Source organism: Erythranthe guttata, chromosome 14 (assembly GCF_056151865.1).
Source record: "Erythranthe guttata isolate IM_541 chromosome 14, IM_541, whole genome shotgun sequence".
Classification (NCBI taxonomy): Eukaryota; Viridiplantae; Streptophyta; class Magnoliopsida; order Lamiales; family Phrymaceae; genus Erythranthe; species Erythranthe guttata.
In genome coordinates this window covers 19,218,160-19,241,932 of record NC_142546.1, presented here as the reverse complement: position 1 = coordinate 19,241,932, position 23,773 = coordinate 19,218,160, and the positions used below count along the sequence as shown (strand labels likewise).

The window sequence follows — 23,773 nt, the reverse complement described above, 5'->3', positions numbered from 1 at the left end:
TCAGTACCTAACATAATATATATATATACATATATATATATATATATATATATGACCTTGCTAAATGGCTAGAATCTGGCCGGCCAAAATTTAATATTTTTATTTATTCTTTTATTTATTTACACTTATGTCCTTAATTGTGATTTTGGCTCCATTAATTTATCTCTCTAATTTCGTTCTTAATTTGTCATTATGGAAGTTAGTTGAGCCTAAGTAAACAGAAGTTATAACATGTAACTTTCAAATTTTCACGATAAACCATAAAACCCAATATATCATAATTGCACGAAACAATAAACCAACCAATGTTGGTAGAACCGGATCGAATCGGTCGGTCGGACCGGTTCGACCGTGACCTGACAATAAAGCGGTCCGGTCTGACTTCTAAAACCGGAAAAATCGAAAATCGGGGTCAAATGACCAAAATCCGGTTCGACCGGGTAAGACTCGAGAACCGACGAGTCAGTGAAGGAACCCGGTTTTCGGCCAAAACGTCTCGAACCACCGTTGAGTTGGTTATTTGTGGCTAGATTTGAGCGAACCTTCACAGACTTAGTAGTGGGTGGCCGGATCTAATTATGAGTGGTCGAAGAATTGTTGGATATGATCATGGGTGATCAAATAGGGGTGACTGATTGCCGGATTTGAAGAATAAAAAATACAAAAATATAAAGTATCTGCAATAAAATATAGTAAAAAACAAGGTTGTAAAAAGTGGTAATCGGGTCGGAGGCTGTCAGGGACCGACTCACGATTAATCGGTGCGGCGGTGATTAATCGATAAATCGGAAATAAATCAATTTTTAAAATTTAATATAATATATTTCTAGATATTATTTATAAATACATGCACAAAACATATATAAAAAGATATTTAAACATAGTTATATCTCCATCATGTATATCTCTTAATAAAATAATAGAAAGTTTAATAATAATAAGATCATAATACATAAATATCCTTATAATATAAATAAAAAAGCAATTTTTTTTTAAATTTACATTTATTCTTGAACATTCCTAACATACATCATTAGTTCTTTAACAATAACAGTTAACAAAAACAAAATAAAACATAAGCTCATATTTTGTTTATTAAAATCCCAACTTTTATTTTGAAAAAAAAAAAAAAAACCAATTTTTAACTGATTTTTGACCCGCCATAAATGTTTGACCGCCTCAGACCGCCCCACAGGCAAAAAACCGATTTTGTCAAACCTTTACACTAAAATCGTAAAGGTTTTTGACCACCTCCGCCATGACCCAAATGGTCGTCGGGTTCTATAGCCGGAAGTAAGGTGAAGTAGATAAAAGTGAAAATAATAAGTGGGAGATTAAAAATATAAAGAAAATCCTATAAACCCATGACCCAAATGGTCGTCGATTTTTCAAACCTTTACACTAAAATCGTAAATGTTTTTGACCACCTCCGCCATGACCCAAATGGTCGTCCGGTTCTATAGCCGGAAGTAAGGTGAAGTAGATAAAAGTGAAAATAATAAGTGGGGGATTAAAAATATAAAGAAAATCCTATAAACCCATGACACAAATGGTCGTCCGGTTCTATAGCCGATCCGGTGTTAACAATATTGAAACCAACATTAAGTACAATATTATTATGACCACCAACCTATTCAGAATCAATTTGCACCATAACAACACAAGGATTTGAACCTTGGTTGATTTCAGGATAGAGAACCCTCCAACCGCTTGGGCAACAGTACATTTGTGTAAATAGACTTCAAATAAATTTATAAAAACTAAATAGACAAGGTAAAATGATTAAAAAAGTTATATAAATAATGTCAAATTAAATTATATAAATAAATAATATTGAGTCATAACGAAAACTATATATATATATATATATATATATATATATATATATAAAAGTTGGTTTTTAAATTGGCAACGGTTATATTTTGTTGCCAAATCTCGTTGAGCTTTTGCAACAAAAACAATTGTCTTCTTTCGTCACTTATTGGTGACAAAATAAATTTGTTGCTGTTGTAAATGTATTTACTACAATTTTATATCGTAGCAAAAATAAATACTTGTTTGCAACAAACAAAGTTGTTGTCTTTCATGAAATTCGTTACGAAAAATATATGATACTATTCGCAACAATATATTTCGTTGCCTAAGAGATTCAAAGGCAACAAAAACGTCTTGTTACAAAAACGTTAATCTTTAGCCACAAATACTATATTTCGTTGCTAAAATATAACTATTGGCAACAAAATTAATTTGGTCGATAAAGAAATCGTTGCCTATTTTGTATTTTCTTGTAGTGAAGAATTTAATTAAAACAAAATAAATGGGTGGAAGAATTTAATTGACGTTATTGATCATTGTAAATTATAATCTGATTGAATACTTTGAAACTATGTTTCTCAAAAAAAAAAAAAAAAAAAAAGAATACTTTGAAACTATGAATCCTCCTGATTATATTAGGAGAGATAAACAAAAATTTCAAATTGGAATTAGTTATTATTATAGTTGAAGGGTATATTAGTAATTAGACATAATAAACGATAAACGTTATATATTTACAAAATTGACCGTTTTGGCCAGCCAGATTCTGGCCGTGAAGCTTTTCCGATATATATATATATATAATCGTCACATACCGATTGAGATTGAGGGCATATTTGCACATAATCACACACTCATGTGTTCTCCACGTTCACACTAGCTAGTCTACTAGAAAATGGTTGGCTAAAATGTGGTAGTAAAACTAGATATCTCGACCAAATTTATGTTAAATGTAAATGTTTATGATTTGTGGTATAATTGAAATGGTCAACTAATTTATTGTTTTATGCAACTGCAGAATGTGTACGAATGAATATGTGTGGTTGAGACTGATAATGGAAAAATGAAGTTTTTATTAGAGTGAGCTAAAAATATAACATGAGCAACGTCTCCAAATTTTATTATTATGCGATTTTGCTAGAAATAACATAAAAATAAACAAATTATATCTAAAATTTAGCTAAATAACATAAATTAAATACTTAAAAGTTATATCACAAAATATGATCATGTAAACTACATAAACATTACTTAAAATTGACAAGTAAACTACTAACAAACTACAATTGTTCTTTCCAAAATTTGATTTTGTGAAAATTCTCCATGATTGGGTGAGTTAAATGATACCAATTGGGTGTGCTAATTAATAAACAAATATGATATTATATTCATGTACAAAATTGAATACATAGTGGATTGGAGTCCATTCTGGTTCAAGTTGGATTATAAAAACGATAACAAGTTCAATAACTTTTAATGTGCTTTGAGACATTTTATTTGTACCATGGTCGAAAATTGCATTCAATATTGTTGTCCTTATCTTACTGTGTAGGTTCGATAATAAGGTTATATATTCTTACTACTTGTTTTATTTTGATCGTAACATTCTTATACCAACTCTGATTGCCCTGATTCAAGTTGCATTAGAAATTAAATACGGGAACAAGTTGTACAACTTTTATGTTTTATAGTTTCTGAAATTTTATTCGGGTCTTTATTTTAATGTCGAAGACAATATTTTAAGCCATAACTTTCGCAGGAACATATCTGATTAGGCTGATTCAAATTTTGTTATAAAGCTGACAAAAAGACCTGCAACTTATATGTTTTGCACTTTGTGAGACTCAAATTAAAATTACTCTAATACAAATTTTGTCATTATTTTGCTCGTAATTTTCTCATACTAACTCCGATTTTGCTGATTCAAGTTTCCTGGGAAAGACAAACAACAAATCTACCACTTTTCTGTTTAGCAGTTTCCGTGATTCATTTTATATAATGTTATAAATTGATGCAAAGTGTTTTAAATAAAGATGATGGTATTTTTGTCATAATAATTTTTTAGGTGAAAGAGAATTTGGCATGCTTGCTCGGACATTTTACATATTCCACCTAAGATTCAGATATTTGTATGGCGAGCTTGCTTGGACATTTTACCTATGAGGTCGAATCTGTTCCGACGTAAAATCCGTAGTTCTCCGGCGTGCGCTCGATGCGGTCACCATTTGGAAACCATAACCCACGCCATACAGGACTGTGATGGACTCAGTGAAGTGTGGAAGACCGTGCCGTTCAATATTACACCAACAAATTCATGCACTACGATGTGGCAGTGGCTTGACCGTTTGAGAGGTATGTTCGCGGAAGATGTGCTCAATCTCGCCATCATTGTAGCATGGAAGGCGTGGGACAATTGTAATAAGGCAGAGCATGGAGAAGAAACGATGCATCGAAACGAGATTCTTGGATGGAGCCGGAGGTTTCTTGACACTTATACATAGGCCCAAATATTGGCCAACCCGGGTGTGAAGCAGGTGCATGCATAGAGTTGGAATCCTCCTCTTAAGGGAGTGCTCAAGCTCAACTTCGACGCGGCTTTGCCGAACGAGAAGGACTTCTATTCGGTGGCGATGGTTGCACGGGATTCACGTGGGGTATGCATTTGGTGGGCGGTCCGCAAGTTCAAAGGCAGGCTGACCGTGGAGGACTGCGAGGCTCACGCGGCTTTGACAGCTATCAATCAAGCACGACATCACGGATGGCACTCGATCATTTTAGAAGGTGACTGCTTACAAGTTATCAAGGTTCTTAAAGCGAGAGAGTCTTCCCTCTCGTCGTTTGGAGTTTTTGTTGAAGACATTTTACGCATTTCTAGTTCTTTATTATCGTGCGATTTTTCTTTTATTAAACGCAGCGGCAATATGCTGGCCCATGCGCTAGCTACCGGATTTAGTGGCTATTGTAATGAGGGTTCTACTCTCCCTCTTGAACTAACGCATTTAGCCTAATATATCTTCATTTTATCCTAAAAAAAAATATTGGCCTACCGCCAATTATATCGCCCCACTTTTTGAATGATTTCGAATTAGTTTTGGTATGGAATATATTAGGTAACCTATGTTAATTTTCATTAGATACGATCAGATTATTTTCTTATTGATTAATTAATTATTTAATTAGTAATATATGATTTATTAATTAAATTTGTATTAAATTTTTTTAAACTATTTGTTGGTATTATATTTGACATAAAATCTCTTATAATTATTAAATATATTTTTAAGGATACAACAATATTTTGCTTTTTTAATCAGTTCATTTACAATTGCAATACATATGAATAAACTAATTTAATGAAATAATATCATTTATTTACGAACTTTAACTTTTGCTGTTGCACCGTGTTGGAATAAATATGAAGGGCAAAATACACTTTACCCCTTGTACTATACCTTATGTAACACTTACCCCCTTGAACTATGGAAAATACACTTACTCCCCTATTTTAATGGTCAACCTATTTGACTCTTAACGGTGCTAGTAGTAAAATAAATTTAATATATTTTTATTCTTACTAAACGACACATTTTCTTTACTTAAAAAAATATTACATGTACTATGAAAATATTAAATAAATATTTAAGATAGCAATTCTTTTTTAAAATTCGGATTAAATATAATTTACTTGTTAAATACACAGTACCCCCATGTACTGTGTATTTTTCATAGTACATGGGGGTAAGTGTTACATAGGACATAGTACAAGGGGTAAAGTGTATTTTGCCCAAATATGAATATTGTCAAACAAATGGCTTACTCATAATTTTGTCAATATAACTTAATGATGGTAACCGAACGATGCCTAAACAACAATTGTTCCAGTATTGCCCTTATTCGTTGCTATCCGACTCAATGCTATTCCCAACCGGAAGGGGTAAACTCGTCATTCCAGAATTCAAATAAATTGTTAATACGATATGTATGCGTTAATAAAACAGACTTGAAAACAACAAATTCTCCACCGTCAAATTCCCGCCATATTCAGGGTTTCATTCATCGTCTTCCATGAAACCAGATTCATCGGCTGTTAGTTCCGTTCGTACGCCACACTTTTCACAATTCGTGCCATTGCAAGAGCTCAAGGATACAAAGGTAACATCAATTTAGAAAAATATTTTTCGATTAATTTTTTTTAGGTAAAATTCTTAGATCTGATCCCTTCCTCTTCTTTCCTCTTTGCTTCTTCTGCAAAATTTCTAAATCCCCAAATCGTTTTCGGGTAATTTTCAGTTTTAATTTACCCCTTTTTTTCTCATAGGAACCTAAAAGAGTTGATTTCTGATTTATTTTTATTTTTATTATTTTTGTTGTTCGTCAGAAAATTATCAGAATGTCAATTGAAAATGTTAAAACAAAATGATTTTATTACAGATATATTATCGGGATACTGAATTGTGCGATGCGTATTTTACGGAAATTTTATCTCAACAAATGTTCATACCCTTAATTTATTCTGTGGAAGGAAGAAGAAGAATTTCATGTGTGTTTTCAGTTTGAAGTGCAGGGGATAAGTAAGTAATCTTCACATGAAAATATGGCTAGTCTTCAAGATATCGCCACGTCAGCGTACATCAATCTTCTATCCGTGTTGATGTTTCTTTTGGGCTTCGCATTCTTGAGGCTCCAACCAATCAACGACAGAGTCTACTTTCCGAAGTGGTATTTAAAGGGCATACGAGAAAGCCCCAATAAATCCGGAACTTTGGTGAAGAAGTTCGTCAATTTAGATTTGAAAACCTATTTAATCTTTTGGAATTGGATGCCCGCAGCACTTCGAATGCCGGAGTCCGAGCTGATTGACCATGCAGGGCTCGATTCTGTTGTGTATATAAGAATATACCTTCTCGGGTAAGTGCCTTAAGCGTCATCGTGTTGAAAGTACGATATTGTTTAAGTCCTCGTAGACTAATTGAATTTTGTTTTTAATTAAATGCAGATTGAAAATATTTGTCCCGATAGCTATACTTTCGTTTGCAGTACTGGTGCCTCTAAATTGCACCGGTAAAACACTAGACGACATCAAAGATTTGACGTACAGTGACATCGACAAGCTTTCGATATCCAATATTCCGTCAGGATCTTTCCGGTGAGTATTTTTACCGGAATATTCTCTTTGGTCGTCTTTTGAATAGATTGGTTTAAAGCTGATAGTTAGTACTTTGATCAAGGCTATCGGCACACATAATAATGGCGTATGTATTCACATTTTGGACGTGTTATATCCTTTACAAAGAATATGAGATCATATCTGACAAGAGATTGGAATTCATAGCTTCTGAAAATCGTCGGCCAGACCAATTCACTGTGAGCATGTAAAAATATGTTTTCTGTTTTATTGCTGTTTACTTTAACAGAAAACTCTATTGTTGAAAATACGGTGGTTTATCGATTTCGTTCCGTTTTCAGGTCCTTGTTAGAAATATTCCTCCAGAGTCCGATGAATCGGTCAGCGAGCATGTCGAGCATTTCTTTTCCGTAAATCATCCAGAACATTATCTCACTCATCAGGTTAGCAGCTATATGTATTTCAATTCAATGACGATAATATTTTTTTTTTGACAGCTGAACTAGAATATTCCGTTTCCTGGAAATGTCGGGATTAAGTCAAAAAGCATTATTCTGTATAATGATTATCCCGATAATATAGTTTCATTTAGCTTGTTTGAGACTCGATTGCAGGTGGTATATAACGCAAACAAGCTTGCCAAATTGGTTAAGGAGTTGAAAAGTTGGCAGAATTGGCTTTCTTACTACGAAACACGATTCGAGAGGAACCCCAAAAAAAGACCAAGAACAAAGGTATTCGTTGTCGTCCTGTAACATATTCTTCACGTTATTGAATGAATGAACGAAAGTTCATCTGATTTTTCTTAAAGTGTATAGACAGGTTTGTGGGGCCTCTTCGGGAGATCGGTCGACGCCATCGAGTACCATAAAACAGAAATTGAAAAGATAATCCAAGAAGTAAGCATAATAAGCTCCAGCTTTTCCATATAAGCTGTTTTTGACTGATAATCATTTGTCGAATACTTTGATATATTATGAAGGAAATTGACGAGAGGGAAAAGGTGATAAGTGACCCGAAATCAATAGTCCCAGCGGCATTCGTTTCATTCAAGTCTCGATGGGGGGCGGCTGTTTGTGCACAAACCCAACAATCACGAAATCCGACTTTGTGGCTGACGGAATGGGCACCCGAACCATGTGACGTTTATTGGGACAATCTTGCAATGCCATACGTTCAACTCACAGTCAAACAATTGATAATAGCCGTAACTATGTTCTTCCTCACATTCTTCTTCATGATTCCTATAGCATTCGTTCAGTCCTTGGCTAGCATTGAGGGCATTCAGAAGGTTCTCGTCTTCCTACGACCATTGATTCGAATGTGAGTTATAAAAAATAATCTTTGTTTCTGAATATATTAAATTTTTTTTTAGCATGAAATAATGATTTGATTTTTTCAGGAAACGAGTCAAGTCAGTTGTTCAAGGTTTTCTTCCTGGAATTGCGCTGAAGATGTTTACAGCGAGCCTCCCGACAATTCTCGTGCAAATGTCCAAAATGGAAGGGCACACTTGTCATTCGGCTCTCGACAGAAGAACAGCCGGAAAGTATCACTTATTCGTACTCGTTAACGTCTTCTTGGGAAGCATCATCACAGGGGCAGCATTCGACCAGCTTTATGCGTTTCTTAACGAGGCTCCATCATCGTACGTTTTAGTTCGAATAGTCATTTTTCGTTTTGACGGTTCCTAATTACTTATACAAGGCTTTTTTTTTTTTTTTTTTTTTTTTTTCGACGTTGCAGTATTCCAAAGACTGTCGGTGTAGCGATCCCAATGAAAGCGACTTTCTTTATTACTTACATTATGGTTGATGGATGGGCTGGAATTGCTGCAGAGATCATTAGAGTCGTTCCGTTAATCAAATTTCACTTCAAAAACACCTTCTTTGTAAAGACGAAACAGGATAAAGAAGAAGCAATGGATCCTGGTTCTTTAAGTTTTGCCACAACGGAACCTCGCATACAACTATACTTCTTGCTTGGCCTCGTATACTCAGTAGCCACTCCCATAATTTTGCCTTTCATTCTTGTCTTCTTTGCATTTTCCTATACAGTTTATCGCCATCAAGTATGCTCTCTCTCTCTCTCTCTCTCTCTCTCTCTCTCTCTCTCTCTCTCTCTCTCTCTCTCTCTCTCTCTCTCTCTCTCTCTCTCTCTCTCTACATATTTACCATATAACATACATTTTTGGATTAGAAAAGTAATTATCACGTTCTTTGAATGCGTAGATTATCAATGTATATGATCAGAATTACGAGAGTGGGGGTAGATTTTGGCCGGATGTGCATCGTCGTATTATAATAAGTTTGATAATATCACAAGTTCTGCTAATGGGACTGCTTAGCACAAAGAATGCCGCTAAGTCGACTCCATTGTTGCTCGTACTCGCTCTCTTCACAATCTGGTTTCATATATTTTGCAAGGGCCGCTTTGAGTCAGCATTCGTCAAGTTCCCACTGCAGGTAATTACTTCAGACATCTTATTAATTACCATTAATTAACCTTGTTTATAGATTAATCAAGGAACGACTAATTTAAATAAAAAAAAAAAAAAAACAGGAAGCGATGAAAAAGGACACGACGGAAAGGGCTAAAGAGCCGAAGCTGGACTTGAAAGCTTACCTAAGGGATGCGTACGTACACCCTGCGTTGAAAGGATCGGAGATTGAGCGGCCAGAAGCAGTTGAGGAAGAGGAGAAAAATCCACTTGTTTCTACAAAGAGAAGGATTAGCAAATCGAGTTCCGGTAGCTTTGGTGCTGAAGATGCTATTGAAGAATTGCTTTCCTATTTGTGAGGAATTAAACTGCACTTCTTACACTTTGTCTTAGTGCACATCCCCTCTCTAACATATTGTATTAATCTTAGAAAAAGTAGCATAATTACTGAATGTGTGTAATAAGTTTTGTAAGTGTGCATATATATATATATATATATATATATATATATATATATATATATATATATATATATATATATATATATATATATATATATATTGTAAACAGCAGCATGACATGAACTAGAAACTAGAAGACCAGTTAGTGAAAAAGGAACTTGCAAAGTTTTGTAACTTGTAAACATGTGTATAGATAATAATTGTGTACCAGAACTCGATTTTTTGTAATTTCACTAGCAAAATATAAATGCTCATTTTTTGTTTTATTTTACAATAATACCCCAGTATTTTTATTAGTTAAAAGTAGGGGTGCAAATGAGTCAAGCTCGAGCCGAGCTCGCCAGATTTTTCGAGCTGGAGTCAAATTTGGTGAGCTCGAGCTCAACTCATTTATATATATATATATATATATGCTCGTTGGAAAGCTCGAGCTCGAGCTTTTTTCGAGCCAGCTCATCGAGCTCATGAGCCGGCTCAGCTCATTTACACCCCTAGTTAAAAGTCTCTGAGAACAGTGCGGTACCGTCTCTAAACGGTCTAAACGGTGTTGGGCGTGCCCTTGGGCTATAAATTCACTTTGAAGTTCAATTTTAATTTTCAGAAATTCAATTCCATATTTAAGCTATTTCAACTAATTTTAAGAAGTTAACTGCCAATATATATAAGTTCGTTATAAATTTTCTGAAGTGCACAACAAATTTTCAGTCACTTTAGAAGTTTGTTGTCAATTTTCCTATTTTCTGAAGTTCATTATGAACTTTTAACATTTTTCATAAGTTCGCTCTTAATTTTCAACATATTTTAAAAATTCACTACCATATTGTGTTAAAATTAGGGAAATTTACTCAATGTTCAAAAGTTCACTGCCCTATTATCTTAAAAATACTAAATTTTTAAAAGTTCAATAACCAATTTTGGTAAGTTCACTACCAAGATCCATACGTTTAGTATCATATTTTGTTAAAATATCAATATTCGGAAGTTCAATGTCAATTTTCATAGGTTTACTGTCACGTTTCTCTAGTTTATACCGTTGATAAAGAAAAAATGTAAAATACTATTAATTCTGAAAATCTTAATTATTATTTAACTATGAAACTACGAAAAACTACAATAAATGACAAAATAAATAGTATAAGATTAATCATACTAGAACTTCATAATCATACTAGAACTTCAAATTCTAAGAACAATTAATTTCACATAATTGAAATTCGATTTTGCTACTGAAAGTTAATGCAAATGCAAATATTACGAGATACAGAAAAACACGTTTTTTGAGGCATAAACAAAATAAAATCTTGAAAAAAACTGACTTGCTTTAGAGAGGCAAAGCTATGGAAATCTCTCTAATTCGCCGTTTCACTTCAAATAAGTTTGATCCCGCTTCATTTATAAAAATAAAATGAAGGATAACAAGTGGGAATGCACGTATCCCATCAAAATTAGCACTTTCAAAAAAAATTCAATTCTTTTCAAAAGTGAAAAACTAGTTCCAATTTAATTACGAAATATTTTGGAGAAAAATGGAAATTGGAATCTCGAAAATTCAGAGCGGAATCAACAAAATTTGGAAATACTATTTTTAATTCACATATTTTATGACATACATAATGGTAAATTGCATTCGGTACTCCTATGTTATCTCTAACTGCATGAAAAGTCATCGATTATTTTAATGAGGATGTGGCCAATGTGATTACAAGTAAAGAAGCATACAAGCTCTTTGAGTCAGATTGTGTAAAAAAATACTCAAAAAAAAAAAAACCTTATATATGTAAATTATATCTGTGTAAATTATAAAAAAACCTCAAAAAAAGCTTATTGTTTGCAAACACATCCCTTTGCTTTCATCATCGCATCCCGCATTTCTTCAAAACAAGATGAGAATAGAAACACGAAGGAAAAGTAAAAAATATTGACATTGTTGTCTTTTCTCTCCCTCTCTCCATCAAAATCAACCCTATAATGTTTAATAATTCAATTCAATCAGCGTGCCGTTTGAGAAAAGTTACTCAATTTTTTTATTTTCACTTCAGATAAGGACACTGCTAATTTTTTTTGTTCAGTAAAGTCCGTCGTTTTGTCTTTTTACAAAAATACCCTCATAACTTTTTTAGCATACAAGTCCATCACGTTCTCAAATGCTATAGTTCAATTGGTCCACCCGCATTTCTAATATGTTCGCCAACTAATTTTCTATTATATTATAAATTTTAAATAGGATAAATTTCACTTTCCTCCTTGTACTTTGACTTGATATCAATTCTTTTCTTCTACTTTCGATTGCATAGATTTTGTCCCTGCACTTGAAAAATTGTCTCAATGTGACCCTCTTTGTTAGTTGTTAGACATTTTATCCTAATACCATTTGATCTAAGCTCTGAAATTATAAAAACGATATCCCTCTTAGTTTAAATAATTATAAAAAAACAAAAATAAATGTATAAAAAAATAAAAAAATTCAAGACAACAAGAAAGTATAGTCCAAAACGATAGCCACAATTTTTTTTAATAATTATTTAAACTGGGAAGGGTGGCCTTTTTGTAATTTTCAGACATGGACCAAACGGTGTTAAGGTCAAATGACTGGAAACTAACGGTGGTGCCTACATTGAGACAATTTTTCAAGTGCTTGAGGGCAAATCGATGCAATCGAGAGTAGAAAGGGATAAAGTGATACCAAACCAAGTTAGAAGGGGGAAAAGTGAAATTTACCCTTTTAAATATAAATATTAGGGCTCTTAGATATAGCCTCCAAACATTACAATAATAGGGAAAAATCCAACCCCATTTTTCTCATTAGACAAAATTCTATTCTTTAAGTAGTTCTAATACTACACTCATCTTCATCCAGTGGAGAAGCCAGTGTAGGGCAGGGGAGCCATGGACCCCCTCAATTTTTACTTTTTTCTTACTACTATATATGTGTATATATAATTTATAGCCTTTATATTGTGCTCCTATGGTTTTTAACGATTAAGTTTTATATAAAAAATAATAATAAATATTTTTAGTTGAAGAAAACAAACAAAGATAAAAATAATTCAAACAAGTAGGATAAGGAAGCTACGCGTCTTGGCACCAGGGGCGAGTCCAGTATCGGGTAAGGGCGGGCTCAAGCCCACCAAATTTTTATTATTTAGTCCACCCAAATTTAGATTAATGCAAAAAAGGTCCCAAGATTTTATTTTCCTATCTTCTTCTAAAAATAACAAAAGTCCTAATTTATTTCCCGAAAATTTAAGCACACCATGTAACAATATCTTAAACTCGTCACTCTTGGAACAATCATTGTTGTTATTAATTACGCTATTTTTTTTTTTTTTTTTTTTTTTTTTTTTTATGTATAGTTGGCCCCTCAATGATGAAATCCTGACTTCGCTTCTGTCTACATCCTAGATTCCCACGTTTCATCCACACCGACGCCCGCCCCGAGACACCACCGTCTGAACATCAAACATCTCCGTCGCCGTCAGGCACCACTGTATGGACATAAAAAAACTTGCAACGATATTGAGGAGTATGGACATTCAAATGCCTCCACCATCATGATTGAAATAACCCTACTCTCATAATCGGCAACTTCCTCCTATACGTTCTTGACCAACGTATCGTGTGGCATAACTTTTTCCATCCGTTAGATAGACTCAATTTTCCTGCTATCAATTTTAGTGTTGTTATGTGACGTTTACGTAATCGACTATAGTCCATTGATATACATTAACTATATTTATTTTATAGTCAATCTATTATTTTTAGGTCTAATATACGTTTTAATATTTTAATCAACTACTGTCGATTAATAAATCAACTACAGACACAAACATAGTCGATTTATGTTCAATTTAATTAATGTAGAATTTTGCGAAAAAATCTTAAGATCATCTAGAATTTTGTGGAAAAAAATGTGAGGAAAGTGTCATCACTAATTATTTCTAAAAAGTGGATCCATCTTAATGCAATTTGAAAACGGTATTTTTTTCACTAATTTTCCCTAAAATATTACAGTAGGTAAGAAAATCATAAAATTCCACACCTAATTAAATAAATTACTCTCCATTATTACCAAGCGTTTCTAAATAAATATCCTCATCCTTGCTTCGCAAGTTCACTCATTCACATTCAACACTCACTGTTTTTCTCTGCCCTCTGCAATTTGCAGTGTAGATGTCGGGCCCCCAGTGCTGTGCGAACCCGCCGACGTTGAGCCCGACCAGCGGAGTCGGATCGGTAATTGAATTTGGCGGCCTTAAATCCTACGTGTCCGGCCCCTCCGATTCCAAACTCGCCGTCCTCCTTGCTGCCGACGTTTACGGTTAGTTTTTTTTTTCTCTCGAGTTCGTTGGATTCCGAATTTTGTTTTTGGCAGTTATCTTTCAATTCAAGTGTTCGGAAATGAATTTTCATTGGTTATTATCTTAGTTAATGTTATTTTTTGTTGATAACATGATACATATGTCTAGTGTCAAATTGGGGGTATTCATAAACAACAGTAGAACCTCTGATTTTTCTATCCGTTATTGATTTTCCTATTTAGATGTAGAATTTGGATTTCAATTTGGAGGAACGATTTCATACTATGGGGGATTGAAATCCACAATAATGACTCCTAATTTAGCTCAAAAGATATCTGGAAGAATTTTAAATCCGTTGTACTTTCAAATTATCAAAAAAAAAAAAATGAATTGGTTGATTATGATGGCTTTAATATGAGTTTGTTCGCTTTAAATTCATAAGTGGAAACGGAGACTCACCAAATTTCAAATTTATTGTTTTGCAGGATATGAAGCTCCGAACTTGAGGTATTGTAGGCCTATTCCACTTTGAGTTATTCTTAATTGAAGTCGATAATAATTGGAAAATCTACCATCTTGCTTGTGAAACCTTTCTTCTACGCGTATGAGCTGATTGTATATCCATCACGTGTTTCGATTAGCACTTGTATATATGACGTATAACTTGGCTATAAAATATAAACGGCTAGAAATTCTTGAATCATATTGGGACGGAGATAGCAGTGAAGTATGTATTTCAATAATCAATTTGCATAATCCTGGATTTTACCTGAAATTTGCCTCATGCTATTTTCTTGAGACTAATACCGGATTTTTTTTATTGTTTTAATACTTGAAGGAAAATAGCTGACAAAATAGCAGCTGCTGGATTTTATGTGGTGGTTCCTGATTTCTTCTACGGGGATCCGTATGACCCTGCCAATCCTGAGAAGCCTCTTCTTGTCTGGAAAGCACTGCATGAACCAGTTCGTCTCTTATCCACTTTTTTGCCTTTATATTCTGAATTTCACATATCAAAATTTGAGATGCTTTCATACTGTTAGTGTAGCTGATCGTAATTGCTCGATGCAAGAAATTAAATGTCCCTTACTTTCTCTTTAGAAGCCGTTTGTAAGCATTTCTACTTGCTCTATTGCATGTCAGGCAAAAGCATTTGAAGATGCTAAACCTGTTATTGAAGCTCTGAGAAGTAAAGGCATTTCTGCAGCTGGTGCTGCAGGCTTTTGCTATGGTGGTAAGATCAACATTTACTTAAGAAATCTTTTACATTCGGAGTTATTTTTGGAAATTGGAATGAATATGTTGCTTCGAGCTATAGCAATGAAGTTTTTCTGCTTGCTAGTGATTCTGACCTCGTTTTACTCGTTTTATTGCATGTCAGCTAAGGTGGTTGTGGAACTAGCAAAGTCCAAGCTTATCGAGGCTGGAGTTTTCTTGCATCCATCATTCGTCACTTTAGATGATATCAAGGGTACATTAATTTATTTAATGAGAAAAATCATGCTTGTTTTTAAGGGCTGTTATGGGCGGATTCCTAAAGTTTATTTCTACTAGTCATTTTGTTCACGTGATTGCACTTATAAAATCAAAAACTTTTATGCATACACCCAAACTCTATTCTCATATAATAAGCTTAGTGCACTGCACGATTGTCATTAGATTGTAGTAAATCTTTGGTAAAATTATGTTTTCTAAAAAGCATATATTCGGTGATAAATCTTTACTGATCTACAATTTGTTTACAGAGGTTAAGGCCCCGCTAGCTATTTTGGGAGCTGAGACCGACCACCTCTCACCCCCGGAGCTTGTCAAACAGTTTGAGGAGATTTTGTCCACGAATTCTGAGGTTTGAGCTAAAAAATAGTGCAAATGAAATGCTACACGTTTATGAATACGTTAGTAATGTTTTTATTTTTTTTGCATGTAGGTTGAGAGCTTTGTGAAAATATTTCCGGGTGTTGCCCATGGGTGGGCAGTGAGGTACAAATTTGATGATGAGATGGCTGTAAAATCTGCAGAAGAAGCGCACCAAGATACCCTCAATTGGTTTATCAAGTTCGTCAAGTGAGAGGGTCCGTTTGCTTTAAATAAGACTTGAAATAAGTGAGAGGGGTCGTAGTGGTAGAGCCTATTCGTGTTTTAATCTCTTCTTACATTGCTTCAAACATGAATTTTCATGCGTGTGTATTAGTCGTAAAACTGATGACACCTGAATCAAAAGTGGAACAAATAGTATAGTTCCTTCATACTTGTACTGTAGTAGTGCTCAAAGTATTATTGATAGATGGCCGTGGTGTCAACATAGGAACGAATAAGGATATATTATCGCCTCCACCAATTTTTATTTGCTTCATGTCCGAGTAGGAGCGTTGCTAGGGGCTTTTTGTTGGAGGGGCTAGAATATGGGGGTGATTTACGAAAAGAAAAAAAGGAAAATGGACTCAGAGTGTATAAGATTGAAACTTTGGGGGCGAAATGGAGATAAACATTCTCATTTCACTCTTATTCTTTCCCCGAAACCATTGGTGTTTGTTTAGTTTTTTTAAAAAAATTCCCCAAAACCTTTTTAAAAAGTTTACTGAATACAACATTACTGCTACAGTAAAATATGTCTTCACTGTAAAATAATTATTTTTCAAATTCTTCTTTTAAAATAAGGTAATTGGCATTTTGCACCCTCCAATTATGCTCATTTGACACTTTGCACACTTAAATTAAAAATATGGTAGATAGCACCCTCAAATTAAGATTTGCTTGGCAAATTGCACTTCAAGACACTTTTCTGCTAATATTTGTGTGCGAAAATTTGATATTACCATAATTAAATGGACAAAATGGTCAATTATTGTTAATTACATCAGTGAACGAGGAAGAATATAAATATTTTATGTAATTAAAAAGGTCGGTAGTGAATTTATTCACAAATTTACCTTTTCAATTCTCCCTAAATCCTTTTAGGGTAAATTACAAACACCCCCCTGAGGTATGGTCAAATTACAAAAACACCCCTCTTGTTTGGATAATTACAACCACCCCCCCCAGCTCTTCAAATTTAGTGGAATCTTCGAGATTATATGAAATATTATCACTTTTGTACCCGTTTTATACCATTGAAACTCTACATTATGAAGTAAGATGATCATAATATGTGTTTTTTAGCTTGTGTATATCAGTTTGTAGTGCATCGGAAACTGTATTTTTACACAAAACGAATACAAACTAGAGCACATTCCACGGAATCTAGATGATTATATTGAATTTGACACAATAAGCGTGGAGGTGTAAGAAAAAATTATAGTTGAGGGGGGTAGATGTAATTATCCAAACAAGAGGGGGGTTTTTGTAATTTGACCATACCTCAGGGGGTGTTTTTAATTTACCCAATCCTTTTGTACTACTTTTAGGTTATGTGGTGCACTATGCTAAGTAAATCTTAATTTCAGGGTGCACTCTGTCATATTTTTAATTTAAGAGCGCGAATATAATTACAGAGTGCAAAATGCCAATTACCCTTTAAAATATCTTTTTCCAACCCCTTTAAAGACTGCTATAATGTATTTTGTCTTATCTAAAAAATATAAACAAACGTTACTTTCATTCTCAATTTATTCCCTCAAAACATATCATCCAAAATTAAAATGTAAATAACACCCAAAACCAATCCAAACATTAGTTTTTTTGCTGGTCATCCCAGCACTAGCCCCTATGCGAGTCCGCCCCTATGTCCGAGTTTGACAAAATAGGCTCTGGATTCTTCATTAAAAAGGGAAAAAAACAACAAGGCTCTCTTAATTTCTATCTTTCACAACATTAGTTCCACGATTTCGAAGAAAAAAAAAGGGTAACAATTAGGTCATGTGAACCGAACTTTGGTATACTGAAGTTAAATATCATCGAGCTTCACATTTAGAAGCTCAAAAAGGCTGTATAAATACTAAAAAAATCTAGGGCAAATGGCAAAAAGGCCCATCACATGGGACTTAAATGCATTTTAGTCCACAAAAAAAACAGTCTCTCAATTAAGCCCATCCCCATGTCTTTAGTCTAAAATACTATCAATAATATAATTCTTAACAATTCCACCCATTATGCTCTAACTTCCTTAATATTACACATTGACCCCGGATTTAAACAAATATATCACATTAACCCCCAAAACTTTTTTTTTTCAGAAAATAATTTTTTTTCTGAAATGTTTTTTTTCCGGCCAGATTCCGACGTTGACCGCCGGACTCCGGCGTTGACTTTTTTTTTTTTTTTTTGAATTTTTTTTTGAATTTTTTTTTCCTGATTTTTTTTTCCGGCTGGTCAACCACCGTTGACCGCCGGTCTCCGGCGTTGACTTTTTTTTTTTTGAATTATTTTTCTTAGAAAAAAAATATTTTAATTAATATTACTGTCTTGACTACTAAATTACTGTCTCAGACAGTAATATTACTGTTTGGGACAGTAATATTAAGAATATTATTTTTCCGAACAATAATATTATTAATATTATTGTCTAAGACAGTTAAATTACTGTTGGAGACAGTAATTTAACATTCAAGACAGTAATATTAATTAAAATATTTTTTTTAAGGAAAAAAAAAGTCAATTAACAGTTAAATTACTGTCTCCGACAGTTAAATAACTGCTGGAGACAGTAATTTAGCAACGAATACAGTAATATTAATTAAATTTTTTTTTTTAAGAATAAAAAAGTCAATTAACAGTTAAATTATTGTCTCCGACAGTTAAATAACTGCTGGAGACAGTAATTTAGCAACGAATACAGTAATATTAATTAAAAATATTTTTTTTTAAGAATAAAAAAGTCAATTAACAGTTAAATTACTGTCTCTGACAGTTAAATAACGGCTGGAGACAGTAATTTAGCAACGAATACAGTAATATTAATTAAAATATTTTTGAAGAAAAAAAAAAAAACAGTCAATTAACAGTTAAATTACTGTCTCCGACAGTTAAATAGCTGCCGGAGACAATAATTTAGCAGCCAAGACAGTAAAATTAATTAAAATATTTTTTTTTAAGAAAAAAAAAATTATTAAAAAAAAAAAGAACGCCGGAGACCCGGCGGTCAACGGCCGTTGACCGACCGGAAAAAAATTTCAGGAAAAAAAAAATTCAAAAAAAAAAAAAAAAAAAAGTCAACGCCGGAGACCGGCGGTCTCCGATGGTGGCGGGTCAAAATTGGGGTCAAAATTGAAATTATGGTTAAAATTGGTTAATTGATGAAATTGGGCTAAATTGGGGTGTAAATAATGAAGTTGGAGTTAAATTGGGTTATAATGAATTGGGGGTAATTTTGGTATATATAAAATTTTTTTCCTTATTTGCAAATAAGTTTTAATAGGCTGGATTTATTTAAAAGACAAAAAAATTGGATGTCCCTCTTTTAATTAAGTGCCATTGTCATGGGCCTATTTGCCATTACACCAAAAATCTAATGCCTTTCAAATCACACGAATGATTTAAATAAAAAAAATATAAATATTTATTATGTTAAGTACTTTTAATATAGGTCTGTAAAAGATGATTTATCATGGAAGACAAGTCCTCTTGATTGTTACTCGGGTTGTAGGCGAGGCACGTACATTTGACTTAATAAAATAAAAATGAAAAAGTAAATGGATATACATAGAATAGGGTAAACAACGTAAAACCCGTTGTGTTAAGAAAATCTATGCCGAACTCCACTGTTTTTTATTTTTTTTTACGTAAAACTTTCTTGTGTCTCATTTTACTAAATTCCCATTTCCGTTAAAAGTTAACGCCGTTAACTACATAATAGATTTTATATATTTTTTTTTCCATAACAGAGGGGGATTTAGTGCATATTTTCTACAATACAAGGCAATTTTATGCAAAATTAATTTATTTATTTAAATTCCACATTATTTTCTTAAATTAAGTCGAACACATTTATTCAGTTATAATATGAAAAATAGAAATTTAATTGGTGTGGTGAATATCTTTAAAAAAAAAACCAATTTTAATATGATAATAATTTATTAGGGACTATTAGTCAGAACCCCCTCTACCTTTATTTTAACTAGCATTTTTCCCCCGTGCGATGCACGGGATATTATTTCAAAAGTGAAAAAATTAATCAATTTAATACATAATATGAAAATATAGTATACTAACATAGTAAAATTTAATAATGTAGTATAATTCATATTTTATGTAAAATTAGTTTTTTTTTTAAATCTGACATATTAAGATTTATAATCCAAATATATAGATTAATAACGAATCGAATTTCTATCTTTATCACTTACGATTTGAGATACATTGATGAAAATTAGGAGATTTATAATTGTTCAAAATTATAGTTAAAAATTAGTAGACAAAAAATATTAAAAATAAATAATTACAAAAGTACGATTAGATAGAATTCTTCAGGATTTAGTTTCAATTTTGATAATTATTAAAAATTATAGTTAGAAATTAGTAGAGAAAAAAATAATGAAAATATTTAATTACAAAAATACCATTAGGGTTTGTTAGGGTTGCCCAACGTTTCTTTCTTTTATATATAAGATAAGGATGGATCCAGCTCCTTTTTCTTTATTAGTGAGAGACCCATCATTTTTTTATTCTCAAATTTACCCTTCCTCTATTCACTACCTATTAATTATTATACACTACTTTGATACACTTTTATTTTTTTATTATTTTGTATTTTAATTTTAATTTTTGTTTTTTTATTTATATCTTATTTTAAAAAAAATATATTTAAAAAAATATTTTTTTAACTTTTTTATTATATTTTTTTGTCTTCACTTAAAACAACTATATTTCAATAAAACAACTATTATTAAAACAACTGTTATTAAAACAATATGATTAAAACAACTATATGTATTTAAGAATTTTAATTTTTTAAAATATATAATTATTTTATCAGAGTTATCATCTATTATAATTTATAATGGATTAATTATAAGTGAAAAGAACATAAATAATTTGGAAATTCATTCCAACTTCCATCTCAATTTTGTGTAGAACCCCTTGTGTTGCAAAACCATGCACCAAATCCTCTTATGTTACAAATAACTTGTATACCACCCGATAGTTAATGATGTTAACTTTTGACGGAAAATAGAATTTCGTGCAAAGTAAAATAAACACAAGAGGTTTTACACAAGACAAAAATTTCAGGCAGATTTGACGCATATTTTTCTTTAGTACATGAGGTTTTTATGCTGTTTACCAATATAAAATAAACGCACAAGATTTTACACAAGACAAAAAATACAGGAAGATTTGACGCATGTTTTCTTTAATACATGGGGTTTCTATGCTGTTTATCATATAGAATAGACATATAGTAGGAGCCCACAAATGAAAAGGCTAATATTAGGCCACGTAGTACAAGTACAACCAACATTCAATTTGGTAGTTGTAACTATTTGTGCAAATTCATGTGTACATGAATATGTTATTTGGTGCTTGTGCCCGAAGGCAAGCTTGCTCATTCACATTTCAACACTGTTTTTCTCTTCTCTCTGCAATTTGCCGTGTACAATGTCGGGCCCCCAGTGTTGTGCGAATCCACCGACGTTGAGCCCGAACAGCGGAGTCGGGTCGGTAATTGAATTTGGCGGCCTTAAATCCTACGTGTCCGGCCCCTCCGATTCCAAACTCGCCGTCCTTCTTGCTTCCGACGTTTTCGGTTCATTTTTTTCTTCTCCATTAATTCTTTTCGTGCTATCGTCTTATGATCCGTTATCTAAATTGCCGATTGATCATCATATTTTCAACTTGTTTTAATAGATTTTTTTTTTTTTTTTTTTTATTAATCTTTTATATTTTAAGTTTAGAGAGAGAAAGAAATGTGTTTTCTGCTCACTTTGAATTGTGAATCCATTGTAAATTGCAGTGTGCCAAATTACATAGACAAATTCAATGTTATTATGAATTTGAAAATTTTAAGCTCTAATAATTTAGATAAATTCATGAAATGGAAATGGAGCCTCACAAATTAAAGCTATTGTTTTGCAGGATACGAAGCTCCGGAATTGAGGTATTATGACCGTCGTACGTTCTTATTAATCGAAGACGACTGCATTTGAAAAAAAAATAGTGAGACTAATAATCTCGGGTTTTATTTTTGTACAATGTAGGAAAATAGCTGACAAAATAGCGGCAGCTGGATATTATGTGGTGGTTCCTGATTTCTTCAATGGTGATCCGTTAGACCCTGACAATGTCGAGAAGCTTCTTCCTGTCTGGTTATCGCTGCACGAACCAGTTCGTTTTCTTGCTCACAAATCGAAATTGAATTATTTTAGTTTGGTTTATTGGAGTTCGACTTTGTTTCATCTGTCGTCGCTCTATTTATAATACGGCATTCTTGAATATATTCAAATTCCGTTTTTTCATTATTATTAAAATCTAATTTGTACTGTCTCTTTGATTTTTTTTTAGCTAGTTTGTTTCCATTATTCACCTTTTGGATTTCGCTATTTCGTTAGACGAATCCACTTGTTTATTTGACATCTTGAATTAATTCACTTACCGATACAAAAATCGAATATCTTTCTTGTTGTTTTTGTTATTAGGCCAAAGCATATGAAGATGCAAAATCTGTCATTGAAGCTCTAAAAAGTAAAGGCATAACTTCAATCGGTGCTGCTGGCTTTTGCTACGGCGGTACGATCAAACATCAGATCAAAAAATCCTTTTTTTCTTTTTCTTCTTTTAAATTCAGAGTTGTTTTTCTGAATATTGATAGTTAACTATTTTCTTGAATCAGCTAAGGTGGTTGTTGAACTAGCAAAGTCGAGTGATCTTATTCAAGCTGGAGTTTTATTGCACCCATCGTTCGTTACTTTAGACGATGTCAAGGGTACGACACTTTTATTTAACGACACAAATCATTCTTGTTTTTTTAAGGGTCGTTACGAAATATATAATTTGCTTACAGAGGTTAAGGCACCACTAGCTATTTTGGGAGCTGAGATGGACCAATACACACCCCCAGAGCTTGTCAAACAGTTTGAGGAGATCTTGTCGTCAAATTCTGAGGTACGACGATCGAGCTCAAAAATAATTCATACAAGGCCAAAGGAAAACATTAAAAAAAACATATGATTTTGCATTTGTTTTGCGCGTGTAGGTTGAGAGCTTTGTGAAAATATTTCCGGGTGTTGCCCATGGGTGGACGCTGAGGTACGATTTAGATGATGAGATGGCTGTAAAATCTGCTGAAGAAGCGCAACAAGATACGCTCGATTGGATTATGAAGTTTGTCAAGTGAGAAGGGCCGTTTTGCTTTCGAACAATTTGTATTGAGTAATGTGTGAATAAGACTTGAAGTTTTCATATATTCCGAAATGTTGTTGTGGTGGAGCTTAAACTGGTTTTAATCTCGTCTTACATTGGTTCAAACCAGTGTAATCGCGATACGGTACGATTTCTATATAAAAACGATATAATTCCGCATATGTATCGATTGTACTGAAATATCGGTAAACAATACGATACAATAACTAAGATATTTATTTAGGGGGTGATTTGTCCGTTTTCAGCATCAAAACATTTAAGGATGATTTGTGCGATATGATCATTCATGTTTAGATTTCACAGTGTCATCAATTTATTTTGGGTAAATAGCACTTACCCCCTT

The 23,773-nt window shown here is 33.0% G+C and overlaps 4 protein-coding genes across 4 annotated transcripts; all 4 read left to right on the top strand.

The window, feature by feature from the left end:
• The first annotated feature begins 3,974 nt into the window (after positions 1 to 3,974).
• LOC148765381 (uncharacterized) lies at positions 3,975 to 4,823 on the top strand. The gene is made up of 2 exons (XM_088812778.1): positions 3,975 to 4,294; positions 4,364 to 4,823. Exons 1-2 carry the CDS (start codon positions 3,975 to 3,977, stop codon positions 4,821 to 4,823), a joined length of 780 nt encoding a protein of 259 aa, XP_088668904.1.
• Positions 4,824 to 5,860: 1,037 nt separating this feature from the next.
• Positions 5,861 to 9,851, top strand: LOC105957225 (hyperosmolality-gated Ca2+ permeable channel 1.7). Its single transcript, XM_012981155.2, has 12 exons — positions 5,861 to 5,967; positions 6,368 to 6,723; positions 6,812 to 6,961; positions 7,044 to 7,179; positions 7,282 to 7,383; positions 7,555 to 7,674; positions 7,759 to 7,839; positions 7,923 to 8,263; positions 8,343 to 8,588; positions 8,687 to 9,011; positions 9,172 to 9,405; positions 9,503 to 9,851. Exons 2-12 carry the CDS (start codon positions 6,410 to 6,412, stop codon positions 9,737 to 9,739), a joined length of 2,286 nt encoding a protein of 761 aa, XP_012836609.2. The 5' UTR covers positions 5,861 to 5,967; positions 6,368 to 6,409; the 3' UTR covers positions 9,740 to 9,851.
• Positions 9,852 to 13,916: 4,065 nt separating this feature from the next.
• LOC105957263 (endo-1,3;1,4-beta-D-glucanase) lies at positions 13,917 to 16,387 on the top strand. The gene is made up of 7 exons (XM_012981198.2): positions 13,917 to 14,159; positions 14,625 to 14,646; positions 14,978 to 15,104; positions 15,283 to 15,373; positions 15,521 to 15,610; positions 15,885 to 15,985; positions 16,067 to 16,387. Exons 1-7 carry the CDS (start codon positions 14,012 to 14,014, stop codon positions 16,205 to 16,207), a joined length of 720 nt encoding a protein of 239 aa, XP_012836652.2. The 5' UTR covers positions 13,917 to 14,011; the 3' UTR covers positions 16,208 to 16,387.
• Positions 16,388 to 21,573: 5,186 nt separating this feature from the next.
• On the top strand, positions 21,574 to 23,652 carry LOC105957262 (endo-1,3;1,4-beta-D-glucanase). Its single transcript, XM_012981197.2, has 7 exons — positions 21,574 to 21,817; positions 22,147 to 22,168; positions 22,269 to 22,395; positions 22,707 to 22,797; positions 22,901 to 22,993; positions 23,072 to 23,172; positions 23,264 to 23,652. The coding sequence occupies exons 1-7, from the start codon at positions 21,670 to 21,672 to the stop codon at positions 23,402 to 23,404; spliced, it is 723 nt and encodes a 240-aa protein (XP_012836651.2). The 5' UTR covers positions 21,574 to 21,669; the 3' UTR covers positions 23,405 to 23,652.
• The last annotated feature ends 121 nt before the right edge of the window (positions 23,653 to 23,773 follow it).